This window comes from Trichogramma pretiosum, unplaced genomic scaffold, assembly GCF_000599845.2.
Source record: "Trichogramma pretiosum strain Unisexual culture from Peru unplaced genomic scaffold, Tpre_2.0 scaffold33, whole genome shotgun sequence".
NCBI lineage: Eukaryota > Metazoa > Arthropoda > Insecta > Hymenoptera > Trichogrammatidae > Trichogramma > Trichogramma pretiosum.
The window spans coordinates 1,568,229-1,590,147 of NW_019641610.1; the positions used below are offsets into that span (position 1 = coordinate 1,568,229).

The 21,919-nt window shown below is 37.7% G+C and overlaps 1 protein-coding gene across 1 annotated transcript; it reads right to left on the minus strand.

The window, feature by feature from the left end:
* Positions 1-77: 77 nt before the first annotated feature.
* On the minus strand, positions 78-19,499 carry LOC106648706 (pancreatic triacylglycerol lipase-like). Its single transcript, XM_014365783.1, has 6 exons — positions 19,370-19,499; positions 3,144-3,376; positions 1,865-1,971; positions 1,491-1,789; positions 1,301-1,417; positions 78-346 (listed from the first exon to the last, which is right to left on the minus strand). The coding sequence occupies exons 1-6, from the start codon at positions 19,497-19,499 to the stop codon at positions 78-80; spliced, it is 1,155 nt and encodes a 384-aa protein (XP_014221269.1).
* Positions 19,500-21,919: the final 2,420 nt, after the last annotated feature.

A 21,919-nucleotide genomic window follows, 5' to 3' on the forward strand; every position in this document is an offset into this window, starting at 1 on the left:
CGTCGAATTATCGTACAATAAAAAACTCTCATTTTGATCATTTGTTCTTCGAGTTCGAGACAATTTAAAAAATCATACTAAAATGCACATCCAGGTCGTCTCAGATCCGTCCTGACGTAAAATGTACTAGATTGCGGTTGATATTTGTAGCGTTCCGCATTTATTCCTACCTCGACGCAATTGTTTTCATTACACGGTGTTCGAAAGATTGCTCTAGCTTGATCAGTATTGCTGCTGTATTGCCATGGATGAGACCACAGGTTGCAGCGCCCATCGAGGGCCCGTTTTAAGGACTCCACGAAAAGAACAACCGAGCGAAAGTGTCTGCACACTCCTTTGTCCAGTACTAAAACAATATTGGAAATGATTGAGCTTTCAAATTCTAGCTATTCATGCTGTTTATGAAGTGATTTAACCTATTAAGTCCAGGAGGAACACAATTTGGATATTTTTTTCAACCGTCGTACTTTCGCTGAAAATGGGGTCTGGAGAACTTGCGAGTAGGTATATTCTATGCAAAATTTAATGAACTTTCCGAATCTGGTATCAGATTTTTGATATAATAAACAGGTCAAAAGTTATGAATGGTTTTATAAAAAAAAAGTAATTTAAAAAAAAAATTATTTTTCTTTTCGAATTTTCACATGAAAATCTTTTAAATCCTTGCGTCTTCAGTACAAATAAAGGGTCCATTGGTCCGTCTCTTAAAGTTATGATGGTTCCAATTAGTGAAATATGATTTTAAGTACAAAAAATGAAAATATACAAGGAAAACGAAAATATACAAGGAAATTTTTGGAATTTTTAACTCAAAAGCGATAGATTTGAGGAAAAATTTTTACTGATGAATGAATTCGTTGAAAAATACTAAGATCCATCGTGTTTGAGTTAAAAATTCCAAAAATTTCCTCATATATTTTCGTTTTCCAGTCGCCATTTTTTATATTTGAAATCATATGTCACTAATTTGAACCGTCATAACTTCAAGAGAGGGTCCCATGGACGCTTTATTTGTACCAAAGACGCCAGGATTTGAAAGATTTTTATGTGAGAATTTGAAAAGAAAAAAAATTTTTTTTTCGAAATCACGTTTTTTTTTATAAAACCATCCATAACTTTTGACCTGTTTGTTATATGGGAAAGCTGACACCGGATTCGGAAAGTTCATTAAATTTTGCGTAGAATATGCTTACTCGCAATTTTTCAGACCTCATTTTCAACAAAAATATAACGCCTCAAAAAAATATCGAAAAAGTGTCCGTCCCGGACTTAATGGGTTAAAAAATGATGTGTAACTTACGGTGAACAAGTACGTTAGGGTAGTTCATCATCTCCCTTTTCCTTCTTCTGTACATTAAATTTCCTACTTTGCATTCAGGTTGCAATGTTCCACCGTTCAAATAAAAGTCAACGTCACCTTTTTAAGAACAAAAGATATTGTTTATAAATGCTAGAAAGTAGATAAACTTCAGCTGTTTAATGTAGCATACCAATAGGGTTTAGAAGACCAAACGCTTGATTTTTGGTACGAGCTCCGTCGCTATGTATAACATCGACCAAAAGGGCATCACGCCTGCTCAGACGTAGTGGCTCTTGAGTTTCAAAACAAGGCTCTGCCGGATCGAGGGCTGTGATACGATTGATGTGGAAATTGTTATACCTTTGCATCATTTTTCCTACTTGTCCGGCAACATGAGCACCAAGACTGTGACCGATTATGTGTGTGTATCCCCACTGATTTGGATCAACACCTCGATCCATCCAATATTTCATCAATTGTGTTAGCGCACTGAAGAAAATGTCATTAATTTTAAATTATTTTTATGAAGTATTTGCGATGAAATCATAACAATTTTTTACTTACTTTCGAATTTCTATAGCCGCGTACTCAGTATTGACTGCTGCTTGCTGATAAAAAGCAAAATTGTTGCAGCCTTGTTCCCAACCAACCACAATTACATTCATGTCGCGCTGCACAAACCATTCACAATTTTCACAAATTATAATTTGAACTATCGAAAGTAATATTTAACCCATTAATGCGCAAAAGTGCAATTTTGTGGATGAATTTTCCGTTGTAAAAAAATTATAGATAAAGTTAAAATATTTTCTTGAAAATCCATACCCAGGGGTTTTTGGGTATGCTCTTTCAGTATCCGGTCTTATTTTTGCGATAAATAAATATTATCATCGTTTATTTTTCCATTAAAAACAAAAAACGTGATTTTTTGACTCAAAATTTTTTTTCAAAGTCGATTTTCTACCTTGCCTTGCCTTCGGAGGGTTCCCATAACACCAGAAATTGTGCACTTTTTCTCTGAACCTTCAAAAAATGCGCTGCCGCGATTTTTATCTAGCCCCTATATTTCTAAAATGGCGAATTTATACCGGGCAGTGGTATAAAAATTCACTCATTTTTTACTCAGAACCTACTTTACATGCGCTAAATATGAACTCAAAAGTACAATTTGGAGTGTAAAAACTTATTTGAAATCGTTTAGAGAATACGTGTGATTTTTTCAGAATTTTTCAGACCACTTTGAAAATTTTGCAAAATACGACCATTTCCCGGCCTGTCGAAAAAATCCAAAATGTTCCAAAAAAATCTGAAAAATTCTGAAAAAAATTATTAACAAATTCTAAAAAAAATTCACATGTATTCTTTGAACAAATTTGAACACTTTTCATTATATGACTTTCTTTTATAAAGTCAATAATTTACAAATAAAAAATAAGGCAATTTTCATATCGCTGCTCGGTATAAATTAGCCGTTTTAGAAATATAGGGGCTAGATAAAAATCGCGGCAGCGCATTTTTCGAAGGTTCAGAGAGAAAGTGCACGATTTCTGGTGTTATGGGAACCCTCCGAAGGCAAGGCAAGGTAGAAAATCGACTTTGAAAAAAAATTTTGAGTCAAAAAATCACGTTTTTTGTTTTTAATGGAAAAATAAACGATGATAATGTTTATTTATCGCAAAAATAACACCGGATACTGAAAGAGCATACTCAAAAACCCCTGGGTATGGATTTTCAAGAAAATATTTTAGCTTTATCTATAATTTTTTTACAACGGAAAATTCATGCACAAAATTGCATTTTTGCGCGTTAATGGGTTAAAAAAGGTGCATCAACGTGATCTTACCCACTGAAGAAGATAATCTTCCATTTGTCTAAAAATAAAATCTTGTCCACTTCCCAAAAAACCATGAATTAAGATCGCAGTTCTTCGTTGAGGATCAAAATCCAAAATACTTGGATTAAATTTATTTGAATCGTAGGCAATCCAGTGGTCCATCCGTCTTCTCGATGAGAAGTACAAATTTATTGGTACAGCTTTCGCGCTCAAAGGCGATGGCCAGCATGCCAACTTATGTTCTGGCATAGCATATTTCAAATCGTATAGCGATTGAGCACTTACCGCGCACAGAAACATAAGCAAAGTCGTAAATACTAGACAAATCATTTTTTAAATAATCTAAAATTTTTGATTCGACAGTACTAACTAAAATCTAAAAAAATATGTCTTGTAAAACGAATGACTTTGATACAAAGTTGAATCGAGAACTCGCGTTCATTACACTAACCGATTTGGTAAATCGGCTCACGTTTATATGAATGATCCAAAGCAAAACGTAAATCAGTAGAGTCGTGACACAAGTGTAAAACATTAAAGTCATAAGAAATGATATGATAATATTTATTAGTGTATCGAATGTAAACTTTATTCGATGCATCTCTGCTACGAAGCGTGTCAAATTTTACAATTTAATTGAGTAATGTTTAAAAATTCCATAGACATTGCATTTATTATGAATATTTATTTATACGGCTATTTACAATATCATTTTCCATTAATGATTGCACAAATTGTGCCAAAATTTTTTCCATGCAAATGCTACGAAAAATATTTGCTCACGCGCGGTAATAAATCAACAAATTAGTATTTTTGTTTTATTGCTTTTTTATTTGCGATGTTATATAGCAATAGATGGTAGCTTTTCAGTACCTAGACATAATTTGTAATTTTGCATGCTCAATTGCGACGAGCAAACAACTTCTATTATTTCTAAATCTTTTTGTTATTTTCACTTTCTAACTTTCTGTCTCATAATACTGCCAAAGTTATCTTATAATACTGTCAAAGTTATTTACCCAGACAAATGATTTGAAAAACGAGAGGTCTCTAAAAGTGCATTTAACCTTGTTGAAACGTTATATCTTGAACAAGATATTTATATTTTATTCAAGTTTATTACAATTTTAAAAGCATATAAACTAATAGATTTAATTTTACAGGTACTTTTTTCGAGTAACGTATTTTTTCTGATCCTAGAGTATTATTATAAATTACAATTGGTCATTACCGGCCAATCTGCAATTTTAGAATATATCAAAAGCCTCACATTTTTTATTTTAAAACTTATTTAATTTATCGTTAAATCATCCAGATTGAAAAACTTATCAGTTTGGTTAACTATATAATAAATTGCGAGACCGTGGTAAATAAAATTGACTTTGCTTCACTCTCCCCTCGAAACCATTGTTCCTCCGAAAATTGTTTTTTTGTAAAAATGTCCTTGTTCCCTAAAGATAAAATTCTGTAAATTGAGATCAAAATATTTTATCAACTGTTTAATCTAAAATTTTATAATTGAAGGAAAATTTTCTAACAACTTGGTATCAAAATCTGTTAGCGCAGTATCGGCAAAGCCGCTGCAACTGAATCGTATTAAGGTAGTATATTCCAATTGCCAAACAATGACTATTACGTTTATATACGTTTTAATCTATATAAAACACGTTTTTAGTTGGCTGAGTATCGGGAAAATATTGGTTGTACTGCCTTGTACGCACTCCAAAATCTTTTGACAGCGACATACAACATTATCTTATAAATTATTATGATTAGTCGAGATTTAATTTCTGTAAAATGTAGTTTATTTTTCATTCAAAAAGTATTCATTATTTAGAATTCAATATTTTAAAATATTGAATTGTGTCAAAGATTTTTGAGATAAAGTAAATTAAACAATTTTAAATTAGAAATATGGTGACAATTTAATTTTTTGAGTATTTAATAATTTTTTACTATTAATTACAATAATTATAGTAACAAATAGTTTCAATTGATTTATCTTGTTATGGTGAAAGACGTTTTAAGAAATTAAACATTTAAAATTATTATTTAATTCATAGAAAATCTACAAAATTATTTGTAACTACTTTCAATCATAAATTGGAATCTGTGTTTGGCATATTAGCTGATCGGTGTTTTTTAATTGCAGTGAGAAGTAAATAAGCAAGATTCTACAGGGTGACCACCAATCTACGAACTAAATCAATTAGAGTCGAGTTTTTCAAACCAATAATTTGTTGGCACCGGTGAATCGATAGCTGCTCAAGAGTAAAAAAAACGAAACTTTCAACCAGCGTGCAAGAATGAATGGCCAAAAAGGATGGGCATTTTCTCAAAAATAATTAAGGTGACATGATGATGTCGACAATTCATTAAATGCCCTCAACGTATGTGTACATCGATTGAAGAAGAAAAAAGCTCTAGTATTGAGGTATCTACGATGCCGAGTAGTAGTTGGTATTTCTACGTTTTTTCTAGAGAATGAAAAAGGGGATGGAGAAAGAGAGTATAACGGAATAGAAGAAAAACGGAGAAGAGCGAAGGAAAGGTGGAACTACGTCATAATGCGAGTTGCAGCTGAGTACTATACAATACTCGTTGTACCAGGGTCGGAGTTGATGCGGTCGTTTTTGTTTTCTCCTCGAGCGTCTTGTGTTTACCGGCGCTATTGCTCTCCCACGTATATATATAATAATAAGGTCGCGCAGCAATTTCAGCAATATTTATTGCAGTTTTTGTCTCGTAAGCATTTTTAAGTGTACAGCATGTTGAGCTTATTGAGTGCATGTGGGGATGGAATTTTTGTGTTATCGTTTTATCGGATAATTTACGTTTAGATGACATTTTTTCTCTTTCGATTCTCACATATATTTTATGTATTTGTTGTATGCTAATGATTGATTGTACATTTTTGCAGAGATATATTCACATCTCGTATAATAATTGTTGTCAATAATCATTTTTATTAGAAATTCAGGACTGAAACATTATTGTTACAACGTAATCAATAAAATTTGTTGAAATAATGAGGCTGTCGATCGATATTCGATCTGATTAAAGACTTAGTTTCGTTGAATTGTCTAAGAGGACTCAAAGTTCACTTTTCTCGTTCATTTTCTCGTACATAAAAGTTGGGCCCTTTAAGGCAGATGTTAAATAGAAAAGACGCACAGCCGGAGAGAAAAACCACTGACAAAAAAAGTCAGCCGCGCACCCTCACCGCTCCCTTTTTTCACGAGCAAAGAAACGGCGGTGAAGGCAAAGAAAAGGGCTACTATGACAAAGCCACTGGCTGACAGCTGGGAAAACCTCGCGATATATGTATGGCACGAGATGGGATGGTGATGGTGTGGCGTCTCTGCGCTCTTATGTAACGTCGTCATAGTCGTTGTCTTGCCTTGGCATTTATCAATAAAGGCCACCTAGTAGCAATGGCATTACCATCGCTGAACTGGTGTATATAATAATATATGTATTCGCAAAAGCTCACCCGATAGTCAGGGCTTGTGTGTGTGCACGCGAGAAACATATTGCAAGCGTCCCGCAGTGCGATGGATGAGGCTCTTTGCTATATTATATACACTTGGGGTTGTGCACATCTAAGCTTTTTTCCTTGATTTTGTAGTAGTCGTCGTCGTCGACGTTGTCATTGTTGAGAAATATACCCAGTTTCTTTCAGGCGTGGGTTAAGATTTATTAACTATATAAGCCGTTTTTCGCCACAATCGTATCAATTTTTTTCGCCGTAAGGCATGAAAGCTCGCGTACAGGAGCTGTTTGGTTTTTTTGCCCATTGTAGCCTGTCGGATAGGTACACGGAACGTACACGAGCCTGTGTTGCACAAATCGCATGTAGTCGCAGTCGCTCGTGCGGCTTTATAAATTCATATATTTTTTGTGCTGCATTTATCGCGTAAAACACGGCGGAATTTAGATGTAACACGCTAAATCGATTTCCAACGCGTTAATAAATCAAAAGGTTGAGTTTTTTCTAACTGTATTTGTCGAACGCAGGCGGTGCCGATGCCGGCCAATGCTTGCATGAGTAATCACAGCGAGTATAACCATTCGCGTGGCCTATCAAGCCAAACCGACGCGCAACATTTGATCTGATCGCTGCTGCGCGCGTATGTGTGTGTGTGTGTGTGTGTGTGTGACTGTGTGTTTGTGCCACGGGTGTGTGGATTGCGCGGGTGCTTGGCTGCGCACACGTTTGTCGAAAATGTCATGAGCTTTTCGCAACGCGGCCCGGCCACTCGATCGATGCGCGAGCGCGACCGTGTTTAGGCGCAGGGCGTCTGCACCTGTGTGTGTACACGCGAGCGTTACCCACAGCTTACGTAGCTTACAAAGCGAGAATCATCGCACGGCTCATTGATAACGAGGTTTCGCGTAGCTTTACGCACTGCACACGCCTAACCGGCTACGTGCAGACTTGTTTATATCGATTATGTGGTGTACTTTGAGCCGCTGTTAAACGAATTTCACTTACAAACACGTCCCACCGTGAGAAAGAAAAACTTTGCGACGAGCTAGTTACGAAAATTAATAATTCAACCTGCATTTTATGCGCACTGAATAATGTATTAATTAAGCTGATACTATGTTGTTATCGAATTTTTTCAACATTTTTATCTGGTAAAAAAGAAAATATATTTTACAAAATCGACCTAAAAAAGTTTTAACCTTACTTAATAAAAAATCGCTGCTAATACATTGACTATGATCTTTTCCTGAAAATGTAAATCATAAATAAAAATTGTCTTATTTCCAAATGGTAAATTCCATTCTAAGATTTATAGAAATACGGATAAATGAAAATTTTATAAAAGCTCGATGTAGTTTTAATGATATGTAAAAAGCTTTATAGATCGAGAAGCTATCATAATCGCGGGTTGACTTCGCTAATATCGAATAAAGCTGTAGCGTTACAAAAAAAGATTAGATGAAAATATAATCGTAGATTTTGAGTGCCAAAATGTTGCTACTGATTTGAATAGCTATGAGTACTCAATGTGTCTACGATACTTAACGTTCGAAGAATCGGGTATAAGTAAGAGCGAATAAAAATAGTCTCGATGAATTCGACGCAGTTGGCGTGTCACGTCGTCAATGCGCTAGCCATTGATGTGGTGATTCAGGTTGTTGAACGATCGTGGAGAGAGTTCAATTTCGGCGAGACGAGGAAACAATCATTCGTCGGAGCTCATGTAAGCCAAAGTACAAGCTACTACTGCGATTTATGCGTCGCGCGCAGTGGCGCTAGTCGTAGGTAGATAGGTAGATACGTATATACATACAGGCAGTCCAGCTCCGATCCGGAGCCGTGCGCTCAGCAATACAACGGCCGACGTCCGATGGCCATGATCGCATGCGACTAGGAACGAACGACGTGTCTTTGTCAGAGCTTTTGGCCGCTTCTGCATGTATACACTGCTACTGTGCGGTCGTATAGTTTCTCATTGGCGCGCATTGTTTTGCTCCGTCGATATAACGTTGATCGGTCTTTGATTAAGGGGCTATATATCTCATTGTTTTTGGATCGTTAGAGCGCGCGCCGCATGCCGATGTACGAGGAGCCGCGCGACCAGCCGGCCGGCCTCGAGGCAGCAAAGCCACGTTATATTTCATCGATGCAATCTGTATGTTTTATCGATTTTCCGACAACAAGCTGCTCGACGTTCTAGTTATTGTCCTTGCGTACGAGGCTTTTCATGAAAATCATCGCCAAAGACGAGAAAAAGAGCTTAGATGTTGCGTGCTTGTTCATCAGTTTGCGTGTAACTTATGGAGTAGCATCGGTGCTTTTTGAAGAAGTGCAAAGGAAATTAGACAACTTATGTAAATGCTCCATTCGTAAAGGTGCATCGCGCAGGTTATTACATGGATGCTTCGGGACACTCGAAAATCGTAGACTGCAAGCTCGTTGCGGGCTCGTAACTCTTCGTGTCTCCTTCCTCACGTATAGTCCTGGAGTTATAGAGGCAAAAATTCGCGGCCAACTCGAGTGGCCGTACAAAGGCCATTAAGCGACCACGTGCATCCGTATGTATATACGGCAAGTCAGAGACACGTTCCTTCTAGCTGTTGATACTGCTATATGGCGTTGCGCGCGAGCCAGGGGCTCCATCGTTTATGTATTGTATATACACATATATACACTCGCACACGCTTAGCTACAACGCACGTACGATGACCGCAGTGTTCTGTTTACGAATGGACATTATGTACAATACGGGGCTGCACGATTGTATGCGTGTGTGTGTGTGTGTGTGTGTGTGTGTGTGTATATGGGCATAGAACATCGAAGAGCAGCAGCGGCAACGACAGGCCGCCGCAGGCCTTTTGGCCGAACGCACGTTCTGCGCTGTCTCGTCCCTCTCACCCTCGTCGCACGCCTTCTCTATATAGCTAACACAATGGTGTTGTCTTACGGCTGTGCCGAGCTATGTAGTACGTGTGGCCTATACGTATATATACGAACGAGAAGCGACGGCAGTGCTGGGGGGTGGCGGTGGCGGCTATTGGCGTACTGCGCGTTGGCTTTGCAGCGTGTTTCCTAATGGAATTTCGTTCGAGGCCCAACGCGCTCTTTTGACGTCGATTGCTTTTGCGAGCTTGCGTGTGTTTATGAGCGCGCAAGATACATGCCTGCACCGCCTCGTGGCTGCCGTCACTGCTCATTATGCACCTCTCGCCATTTTTCCCTTCGATATTTCACAGCGGAAATTTTAACAACATCGGATTTCGTATATCGGATGTGGATACATCTATCTCGAGCTACATAATTCTATACCATTAGATAATCGGAGGCGCGCGGAATTGAATATCAGTCGAGGCAAATTCGCGTAAACGTACAGAAAAGGCCGTTCCAAGAACACAGCATACATGGCGCATACATATTCCGGGCCGGCTATTATCCGCGCTCGTTGGCTCCGACTACATTTGTCCATTGGATCAGATGACCGAGCGAAAGACAATAGACGTACGTAAGCTCTGTAATGCCTTCCGGTCATCGTCGCCGCGCAAGCTCCATATCGTCTCGCTCGAGCCGCCTATGCAGCATATCGTACGGCCACGCGTTCAACAAAGGCCGCTCTCATGTTGTTCGCGTACATTCGAGCCAAATTAAATCGAACTAATTAGTATGTAGTCATATGCTCATGCAAACCTATGCTATAGCATTACCGAATAGGAGACACAGGGCCGCTCTGCGCATTCTTGTTCTCTAATGTATCGAGCAAACATGCTGATTTCCTAATTAATCATTCAATTATTACTCCATACAAGTCGATGCGCATGAATCATCGTGCGGATTTCGAAATTCGATGGAATATGTATTTAATATTTACAATTACACCAAACTATATGAATGTTCTAGAATACAATTATATCGTATAATCATTCGCACTTTGAAGCAGATAATTGTTACGAATTCGTAATTTTTCCAAATTCGCAATCCAAATAAATTTAATGAACTGGAATAACGCCTAATGCTAGATTGTGATGACTCTGCGTTAATGGAAAAAAATGCACTCGAGCGCACGAGTGTTAAAGTCAATTTTGTCGTATCTACAGGCATGTCGCTATTGATTTATTTTTATCGAAATTTCACACCAACTGATCCCGCAGAGTACGTTCAACCGTGCGAGTCTTTGTAAGCTTTCATCGTTGCATCGACACTTTTTGGGCCTAAAACTCGAACGATGATTGTTTACTGTAAATAAGAGTGCGTATAAAAGAAAGGAATTAAATTTAAAAAATTGTCAAATAAAAAAAACAATGGTTTTTTATTGGTAAAGAGCATATAGACATTTTCAATTATACGGGATCACTTGAAGCGTTGATCGCTATTCGTTTCGCCGTATCTGAATGAGGTTCAAGCGAATACTCTGATTTTTTCAGTGCTCGAGTCACGTGTATACGTAAATTAAGTGCAGGTAGTAGCACTTCATAATTATAAACCGTTGCATGTTTGCGTGCAGTCGCGTGAAAATTAATTTTATCAGCTTGATGACTGCTGTGACATATCCATTATATGTAATCCCACTTCGATAATTGACTCATTGAGGATGTTATTTATAACAATATGACCGATACAATTAATAATAAAGATACGTTTTGCGTCGTATTTAATTATCTAGTAATCGATTTGAATATTGCAAGCACCGTTGAGATTAATATTGAAAATTCAAAGCTTCTGCTTACCTTAGCGATGATGTGCTTTTCGTTACTTGCTTCTTTGAATATTGAAATTTTTTTCACCTATGGAGCTCAAACGTGACACGATTTCGCAAAACTTTATATTTACATGTACAAGTAATGACGACATGACGTAATTAAATCTGAATATTTTCACAAACAGAAAAAATTGCAAAGCAAAAAAAATTGTGTAAAATCCGAGCATGTTCAGATTTTTATAAACAAGTGGTGTGCCCTCAGCACTTCGAAGAGGCAAAAAAAAGTACGGTGTATAAAAACGAGAATGAATATTTTTGGTTCTTTACACCCTTTGCGAGCACTCGAAGAAAAAAAAACGCCTGTATACATGGAATGAAGCGCCTACGTTGTCGTGTATCAACGCAAATCCTTTGCTCGGGAGCGCACAGCAGTATACTTTTGCGCACTGGCGTTCAGTTAAAGAGAAAGAGCTCCGGAGTGAGATTTTTTTCATTCGCTATCTTATTTTTCTACGCTCAGTGCGGGTTAAAAACAGGTGGGAAGTGAAAAATATATCAATCGCTGCAGCAGTTTCGAGAATAAAAAAACCTACACTCGTTGATGTATGATGTATGATTAAGAAGTTTCATATATTTTGTTAGTGTAAACACGAAAAAAGGTGAAATGCAACGTTTATCTTGTACGTGGACAAATTTACCAATAAATTAATAAAAATGAAACATTCAAAATGTATCGTTTTCTTAGTTTTATTGTCAAGAAGCCATAAATAATATAAAAAAATAGATGGTTTTATTCATAGTAAAATTTCACTAAGCTGATTCATTCGAGAGAATTCATTTCGAAAAGAAGAGATATTTTTGCGATGAGATCTTGGTTCAGCAGATGTTCAATTTTATATGCCAAAGTAAAAACGTTTGCCGCATTATCATAGAAGTAAACAATTGGAACTAATTAATTACTCGCGGTTACGACAAGTGTATGGATTTTTCCGCAAACATACATTAATTTTTGTACTGCTTTCCGAAATTCTGACATGTGCATACTGTCAACATTTGAGAACGACGTAAATCAAATTTTATACTAAAATTATTTTTTAATGATGCGTAAACTAATTTATGTCGCAAATAAACAATTGACAGTTGTTGAAATTTTAAGTTTTCGAGTTTTAATGATTTCCCTTTTAAATTTTCACTTTTTGATTATTCAATATCATAAAACTAATAATTTATTCACTTTAAAATAAAACATTTGATAAACATTAGTTTTGCTTTCTCCAAGACAAAGCTTTGTGATAGACTCAAAAACGAATTTTCGAAGCAGATGCGGGATAATTTTGTTTACATTTTTGTGAACTAGTTCTGATTTCCGATATACTTCATGAAACGTGTGTCTTTTTTCAATTTTTCAGAACGTTTTTTATAATTTACTAGTCATTCATCATTTTGAAATAGAAAAATTGTATTAACATTTACGCGTAATAATTGGAAGAAGACTGCTATTTTTTTTAATTTAATAATAAATTATAAAGCATGTGAAGTAAGTGTTCTTTCAAGAAAACTATAATTTTTAATTTGCAAAAAATTTAAATTTCATGGTAATGTCCGTTTTCTTTAAACTCGCTTACTATTCACTTTTCATTCCAATCCTTGGAGGTAAAATGAATAGAGTTATTTTCTCGATACGATTATGAGGAAATTTCACCACAAATAAGTAAAATGCTGTTTAAAGAATGGTGAATATAATATTATTTGAGAAGTTGTTGAAAAATTGCGTCATCTACAGCGGCTCCAAGTTTTGTAACGTAAAGGTGTACGAGACTCATCATTGTTAAGAGCAGGTATAAGCCATCATGATGTTTTATAAAACTTCTTCTTTCCACTGTCTCTCGCTCTTTGTTGCTCTCACTGAAAGTCAAGATAATGACATCTAGAGAAGTGGAAATAATAATTTAAAAAAAATAATTTAAATGAAAATGTGAAGCTCGGATGAGAGAAAATTACGCAATCATCCGTGATCTGTCAAAAACAGAGGAAGAAAAGTATCAGACTATAGTTGTGAAGGTAGCTTCATGCTTGTAAAAGAGAGCAAAAGAAAAGCTTTACGCTTGCCTATACATGAGAGCTTTCACGGGCTGAGTGACAGAGTCCCACGAAGCGAGTAAAAAGAAGGCATACAGCGACGACTACGGCGCGCAGCTAAGGGAAATCCAAGAGTGACGAAGAAAGAGACGCGATCGGCATAAAAAATAAGCGTTACCGCTCGAAGTAGTGCGAGGGGTTGGCTAAAAAGAGATGCGAGCTGCAGTAGCGGTGATTGTCACGGATTTAAACCTACCACTGCCTATCCTTCTCGTGCTCGTGCATAGCTCGACGTAAAAAGTTGAATATGTTGACTGAGGAGGAGCTTTTGACGAAAACAATACCCGAGGAACAAAAGGCTGCATCGCTAACTGCGGCTAAGGGCATGGAGGGCGTGTACGTGCATGTATATATATTATTATACACATTATTATACGTATAGAGCAGATAGGAAGCCTCCCTCCCCAGATAAGTCCCGCAGAATAGAGTGCAACGCGGCATTGAAATTAAGTTTGCTTTGTGCATGCGCAGTCGTAGCTGTACTGGCAGTTGAGCCGCGAACAGCGATGAACTATTCCGCCAGACTTTCGGCAATAATATAGAGCTGTTGCTTGGTATACGAGTCGGAGAATATCACGAGAGATACAGATGGATAAGTGGGAAAATTAATAAACGTCGGTTGAGGATATCCGCAACACTGCAGCTTCTGCTACCGTTTACCTCGTATACTAATTATTTCTGGTACTTAAGTGGGCCGGGGGCGATTTTTTACGGTTCTCTAGTTTTGTCATGAAAATATTTCTCTTAAAGATTAATAAGAATAAAAAACGATACGACAGTATTGTTTGCAAGGATATATCACCAGTCGCGTTCTTGCGTGCAAGACAGTTATATAGCGTAGGAAAATACTCGTCTCGTTGGCATGATCGCGGTGGTGGCATGAGCAGCAGCAGCAGCTATCTCTTGGTCGAGGCTCGCGCAATGAGAAAACAAAAGTGAGTAGTCGAGAAAGAAAGAGCGGCGAACTCGCGAGCTCGCCGAACATCATTCCTCTCGCTATACTAAAGCGCCAAGGTATAAGAAGGATAAGCGTAGGGCGAAAGTTTTCGCAGTCTTGCGAAGCTTGGGAAATGGATTTCCCGCGCGGAAACTTATAGCCTTCGGAAGAGAGAGAGAAAGACTAACCCTCCTTGCTTCAAAAACAGACACGTCACACCGGTGTACGCGCATCTCTCGAGACGACACAGCCAAGGCAATACTAGAAACGGCAGCGGCAGAACGACTCTTTAAATTTTTACGCTCCGTTCGCTCCTTCAAATATACATATATTTTTTTTCTCTTCAAGCCCGCAATTCGATTGCTCTCTTTGGACTTTTTATCTCCGAGATGGAAGCACATCTGTATATCTTATTTGTACATCGGAGCAAACGAAGAAGGGCCAGTTACTCTTTGTACTTACGGCTCAATCTGCTCCATAGAGTTTGGAATTTTACTCTAATGAACTAAGATGCTCGAGCTTGTCAGTTTTCAATTTTATTCACCAAAAATGATATTCACAAAACTCTGTAAAATCAAATACCTTCAAAGACAAAATTTCTCAAAAGTAATATTTGAAAAATATTTAATAATTTTTCAGTGACGTCGTCAAGTTCAATATGCGTAAAAATCTAACATGGAAAAGTACGATTGAATACTTTACGAGCAGTCGAATAATAATTATTTCACGAGGGAAATTTTCTGAAGCTTTAATCATTCAAATGTATCGACACCCACCGATATACATAGATGTAAAAGACTGCTGTGTGGAAATACGATTCGTTTACCGAAGTTAAATTGATACATAGTTGCGTCGTCGTCTTGTTCGTTGTCAGCGACGATTTCCAAGTCCGTCTCGATCGGCCGTGCACTGTATCTCGCTTCTTATACCTATACACGCCTTTACTTAAACATATACATGGGGAATTTAAACCTTTAGGTATACGTTTACTTACAAGTTTACTACAGATTGAAGCTCATTAATTGGGCAAAATGCGCTCGTGTATTTATGGTCGCTGACTCATTAAAAGTAAAATTCCTTACATCGTTACTCGGTGTGTATACAAGTCGTGTATGTATCTTCGGAAAGCTTCGGAAAATAAACTCTCTGGACTTATCTCTCTCTCTCTCCTGCTACCTTTTCCTTTCACTCTTTGCAGCTTATACGTTGTGCTTTTTCGTTCACTGTGCAGCCGCAAGACTTTTGATGCGGTGGCTCTCTCGAACGGTGACAGTCGAACTTTTTTACCCATCGACGAAAAAAAACTCACACACGCTCGCTGTACACAAGTTTGAGAAGTAAAGTATCCTTAAGCCCGATGCTAACCGTTGAAGAAAGCTCGGCTACAAAGTTTCGTCGGCGGGGGGTCAGGACTCTAATTAAGCGAGTTTGCTCGAGAATCGCCTGGCAGGCAGTTCCTCGAGGGCGCGAATCGAGAAGTGGTCAGTGGTGCTATAGCATGGCCAGTAGTGCTAGTCGGCTGTATTAGTAACGGACGTCGACTAGTTGGTCGGATCAAACGATACCGACTGGCTGCCGAGAGTCGCCCGAGAAGTCGTCGGAGTCAAAGGGCTCTGTGGTTACAATTGCTCTCTGTATCTGGCCCCGTCGCTTGGAATTCCTGATGATGCTGGTTTCTTGAGAGTAGATACATATGTAGCGCCGTGGAAGCTGCGAGTCAGGGAGCGAGGACACTCCACTCAAGATAATGCTGAACGAGAGTATGCGCACGAGTGTACTAAAACCATGTGCGAGAGAGGGAAAGATGTCGTCGGGGCTTTAAAGAGCGACGACGAAAGCTTCTGTCTTCTTATACTCCAACTCCTCGTCTCGAGTTTTCAGTCATTTTGATGATTGATGTACCCTGACTTTAGAACCCGTAAAACTCAAGGGATACCAGAGGGACGTAATATTAATACATATTTCACTTGAAATTATTTAAGTTTTTTTTAATTTTCGGTAGTTCAATAATAATAACAAATTAGATAGACAGTATGAGAGCATCACAAATCTGTACATAATTTAATCATAACATTCGATCGATGACTGAATAAATTTTGAAAATACCCATATCTACAATGGTTGAAAAGCTCCATTTTCGTTAATTATACAGCTTCAACGCAGAAAAAAATGTAATGAGATGATACGAAAACATGGCCAATTGACGCTACGCCATATGTATGTAATAAGTAAGTTTTCCTGAAAAATGTCTCGTCTCTTGGTGCATGTGGAAGTTGAGCGTGCTCGCGTATACGTAACGCATTATAACGAAGCTAGTGAGCGAGCGAGCGAGAGAGAGCCTCATCAAGTTGGAAAATTTGTAGTGTACCGTCTCAGGCGATGCCTTAATGGCACTCAATTTCCATAATTACGAGGTCCTCCTTCGAGAGAGGGAAAGCAAGAGAGAATAGAGAATCTCTATATAGAAACACAGCGGCAGTGGGTACCGCAAAGCCGCACGACCAGCTTGTACACGACGTACACGAAGAGAGAGAGAGCATACATAGGAGAGGCAGCTACGCACGATACCTTTCGAAGCTGCAGAAGCGAGAAAGCAAGTGCGAGAGGCATCGATCGCGTTTCCGAATAATATACTTTTCAACCCATATTGTTTACAATTTTATAAAAAATATCCACTGTAATGTGTCGCTTACATATAATTTTTATCGTAATCTTTAGATGAACATTATCAGTTATTACTTTTTTTGCTCATAATTATATATTAGTTAAGGTAAAGGTTGAGTAAGACTGATAAGATTTCAGAGTGATATTTTCACAGATCTTACTACCTCCGTGCAAAAGCGAGTCACTTTTACTAAAGTACATAAAGCTTTTCCCGTTCATGGTGCAGAAGATCGAATTTTGTAACTTCAGCTGTGGTTAGTGAAAGTTAGAAGTCACTATTAGCTGTGAGTCATACCAAAATACTGGGTCTCATACCAAAATATCTTAAGTTTATAACTTGCGCGTGGCGAGTATAATATATCTGTACAAAGGCAAAATAGCTGCTGCATTCATTTCTCTTGCTGCTATGTGCAAATCAGCAATCATCTGCGTGTGTCTTCTCTCTTCCTCTTAACAATAGATTGTTCGACTTGGCTTTTACCATAAATATTGTCTTTGAGCCTAGTGTATTACAAACGCGTAGAATAATTCGCGGAACAACGCGAGCTGCAGGTGCGGATGCATGGGAAGCTGGGGGCCGGATAATTCTCTAATTCATAATTCGCTTGCATGCGCGACATTGCATAAGCTGTAAATATTATACAGTCTATTGAGGAAACAGCAGCAGCAACGAGTTGTTCTGGTAGTTTGCCAACGAAACTATGTAGGTACGGCAGGAATGAATCTCTTACTCCTACTCTAGCTTTGGTCTTCGGCTGTAGCGCTAGATATGACTATATATCTGTGAAGCTAGTGCCGCGAGAGTATGAGGGGCCAGAGACTGGCATGAGAGCAAAGGACGTTATTGCTACTAGTGCGCTGGCCTGTTATCTCGAACTCTAATTAGCGTCATTTTCCATAGCAAAACAAACCTCGGCGGATGAATGGCTTCATTAGTTTTGCCTGCTGCTGCGTACTGCAATCGCAGCTATCTTGCTATATTGCAAAGCTGTGTGATCGCTACCGACCTCGTCACCATTGCTGTCATGGGATCGGTGGGTCTCCTTTTTTGTACAATATAACCCTTCTTCGTGATATAAGATAGTTCTATTCTGTTCTAATACAAACAATATTGTTTTAGTTTTACTCAAATGAAACTATTCTTCATTTTTTTATCATAAGCATGCAATATAAAATATTTTCAGTAATACTCTGGAATTTTAAAGAAATCGGGTTATAAAACTTTTTAAGATGAGCAAAAATAGTTTATTATGTGACAAGTGCGTGAAAACAAATGTCTCATCCAGAAGTCATTTGGTGAACACGCCTACATGAGTCCACTTCCTAGTCCATCAGTTAAATATGATATGTTTTAACAACACAAGGTCAATGGAACAGAATTTTCATAGACGGTCAAAGTTAGAAAATTCGACTTTCTCGCATGAAGGGTTAAAAAAGTAGTAGTATATTATTAGACGTCGATTATTTACGTAGCATCCAACATACATCCACCGTCACCCAATAGATAATATTTTAATTACTCTATGTCACCCACGTTCTCACCGGTGAGTGCAGCTGAGATGTAATGCAATTAGTGTACCATACTAAAGGCGGTCGACCATCTAATCGTTAATATCACCAACATGAGTATTCAATTCCTCGTTGCAACCTCCTTGAATATCGGGAAATTTGAAACATTAAAACTCTAAGAACAAGATGTTTCAATTTTTTTGAAAACTACAAAAATGAAGAAGAAAAGAATTCATATTATAAAGAATTTCCGAAGAAAAAAACGAATAGAAGTTCCATGAATTGATAACGTAACCCATTTAAGAATAATTCAAGAATTGAGATAACAAAATATATTTATAATTTCTTATGTAACAAGTCTTCCTCCTCACGCACTAGATGTATACCATATTTTTTAATATTCCGTGCGAAAAACGTTTTGTTGTCGACGTTTGAGCTGAGTGTATCGAATTATCTTGAGCCTGCTGTTGCGCGTCGTGACTTCAGGCAGCTCGACCCACTGCGTTTCAATGCTGAATTGGGCTCGATTGACTCGATTTGGACGATATGGTCGAGACTCTTACTGATCGGCTGAATGGGTTGTTTGACGCGCACGCTCCCCTTCGGACGATCGTGCAAAAGAAGTGCGGTAAGCCTTGGTTAGGCGCTAGCCTTAAAGCCATCATCAGAGAGCGTAACCGGGCCTGGCGACGCTATTGGCGTCTTGGCCGTCCTGACGACTTGATTGAGTCTAAGCGTCTGCGAAATCATCTGCGTATAGCTGCCCGTAACGCGAAGGCGGCCTACTATCGCGCCAGACTCACCGGATGCGCTCCTGCACGGGCCTGGAGGATTCTCCGCAGTCTCAGCGTGAGTTCTTGCACTCAGGACTCCTTTATGCTGCTGGTGGAAGTGGACACGCTGAACGAGGGCTTCGTGCGTGGTGGTAGTCATGTTACTGCGTCTGTTCTTCATCCCACTGTAAGGGTGGCATCTGAGGTGCTTTGCGCAGGACCAAAAAAGGTGGTCTCCATGATCTTAGTTGCATTCACACCCAGGAGATGAAGAGAGATTTTTTCTAAAGCTAAGTTATAGTGGTTGCTGCGTATACGACAATAAAGAGTAAGTTGTTTTCTTGTGAGAGTAGATGAGATATCATTGAACCAGGTTCTTTGTGAGTTATTATGGAAATTATTACAATAGTAGATACCTTTATCAGTTTCCGTGTTGGAAAAAAGTCGTTCAAATGAGTTGTTGATAGCTGTTTACGAGTAGGTAGAAAATTCGAGTGTGGTAGTAAGTGAGGGGGGTAAAGTGCCAGATTTAATAGCTTGCTTGGCAAGGCTATCCACTTTCTCATTTCCTGGAATGTTTAGGTGGCTGGGGATCCATGTAAGAATGACTTGCTGATTTTTTCAATGGAGTTCATGCAGAAGGGTTTTGATACGAAATGTGTAGAAATGGTTTGTTCCAAGGAAAACTGAGGTACTAATAGTCAGTAAAAACTATTGCGTGAGAGGTGTTTTTGTGTAAAATTAATTCTAAAGTTAGTTGAATTGCCAGTGCTTACAGCGTTTCGTCTGTAATGCTTTGCAAGAGATCCTGATTACAATTTTTTCGCAAATTCTGGCCAAGCATCTTTTATATATTTGGGTCAGATTCAGAATTATAGATGTCCATTTTCTATCTATATTTTTTCTGAAGGCCTGAAGCACTCGAAAAATCCGAAAAAAATTCAAGATTGTTCGGATTGTTGAAAAGTACCTTCATGAATTTTTTCAGATTTTTCGATTGTTTCAGGCCTTCAGAAAAAATATAGATAGAAAATGGACGTCTATAGGGGTGGAGGAGGGTAGGAAGGGGGGAGGGGGTCCAAAATGTTGGTTTTGGCACTTTTTTATTATGTACTATAACATACCAAAATTTCAGGAAAATCCGTGAACCACGCCCGCAGGTTTATTTGAAAAATTCTGAATCTAACCCATATATTTCTTTATTTCAGCCAATTATTAGGCCCAGAAATGGACTTTACATTATTTTAAATTATATTACAAGCATATTTACATAACAAACATTACTTAATCCTAAATAAAATCAAACCTTAATATTACCAACACACTTTTACCAATTTTATCCTTCACGCAATATCTTTCACTTCATATACACAACATCCTTATATCTATTGGTCATATCAGAAATGAGTTGATAGGTCCAAAAATGGCCTATCAACTAAATGCATTTCTTATAAGTACATGAAAAAACCAAACTTTTCATGTGTTTAAAAAGTGCCATGGTTCCTTCCTTCAAAATCTACAGCTGCTCAAAGTTAGAATCTGAAAACTAACTTTTTTCTCCATAGGCCCAATGTAGCTCTGAAAAATAAATCAAACATAGTATTTTTATGTATTTTTTGATTAAAAATTCAATGGTGATATGTAAAAAGTGATTCAGATACTCTTACACCATTAAAAATCAAAAAAATGCATTTTAGGCCCAAAATAGATGTGTTCGTCCTCTTGGATTTGCCTGAAATTAGTAGAGTATCATAACAACATCAAATTAAAGCCCTCTACCAAGTGGCATTATCGGTTGGCCAATATCAAGGAAGATATACTATGAAATGTGGCTATCATTCACTTTTACATCATGATAGACTGAATGTCGACTATCAATACTGCCTAGAGCAATGAACTGCATTAAAAGCAAGCTAGAAACACTAATTTATTTTTTTAAAGTTCAATCACAAGTACTTTCTGCACAGAGTTCATATTTAATACCACTGTGTATGAAACAAACAACTTATTCATATGTAATCAATTAATAACTTCATTTATGCTAGATAAGTAATACTAGTATGCACTGTTTGGATTAAATATTACTTTAGCGTTTGTTTCATACACAGTGGTATTAAATATGAACTCTGTGCAGAAAGTACTTGTGATTGAACTTTAAAAAAATAAATTAGTGTTTCTAGCTTGCTTTTAATGCAGTTCATTGCTCTAGGCAGTATTGATAGTCGACATTCAGTCTATCATGATGTAAAAGTGAATGATAGCCACATTTCATAGTATATCTTCCTTGATATTGGCCAACCGATAATGCCACTTGGTAGAGGGCTTTAATTTGATGTTGTTATGATACTCTACTAATTTCAGGCAAATCCAAGAGGACGAACACATCTATTTTGGGCCTAAAATGCATTTTTTTGATTTTTAATGGTGTAAGAGTATCTGAATCACTTTTTACATATCACCATTGAATTTTTAATCAAAAAATACATAAAAATACTATGTTTGATTTTTTTTTCAGAGCTACATTGGGCCAATGGAGAAAAAAGTTAGTTTTCAGATTCTAACTTTGAGCAGCTGTAGATT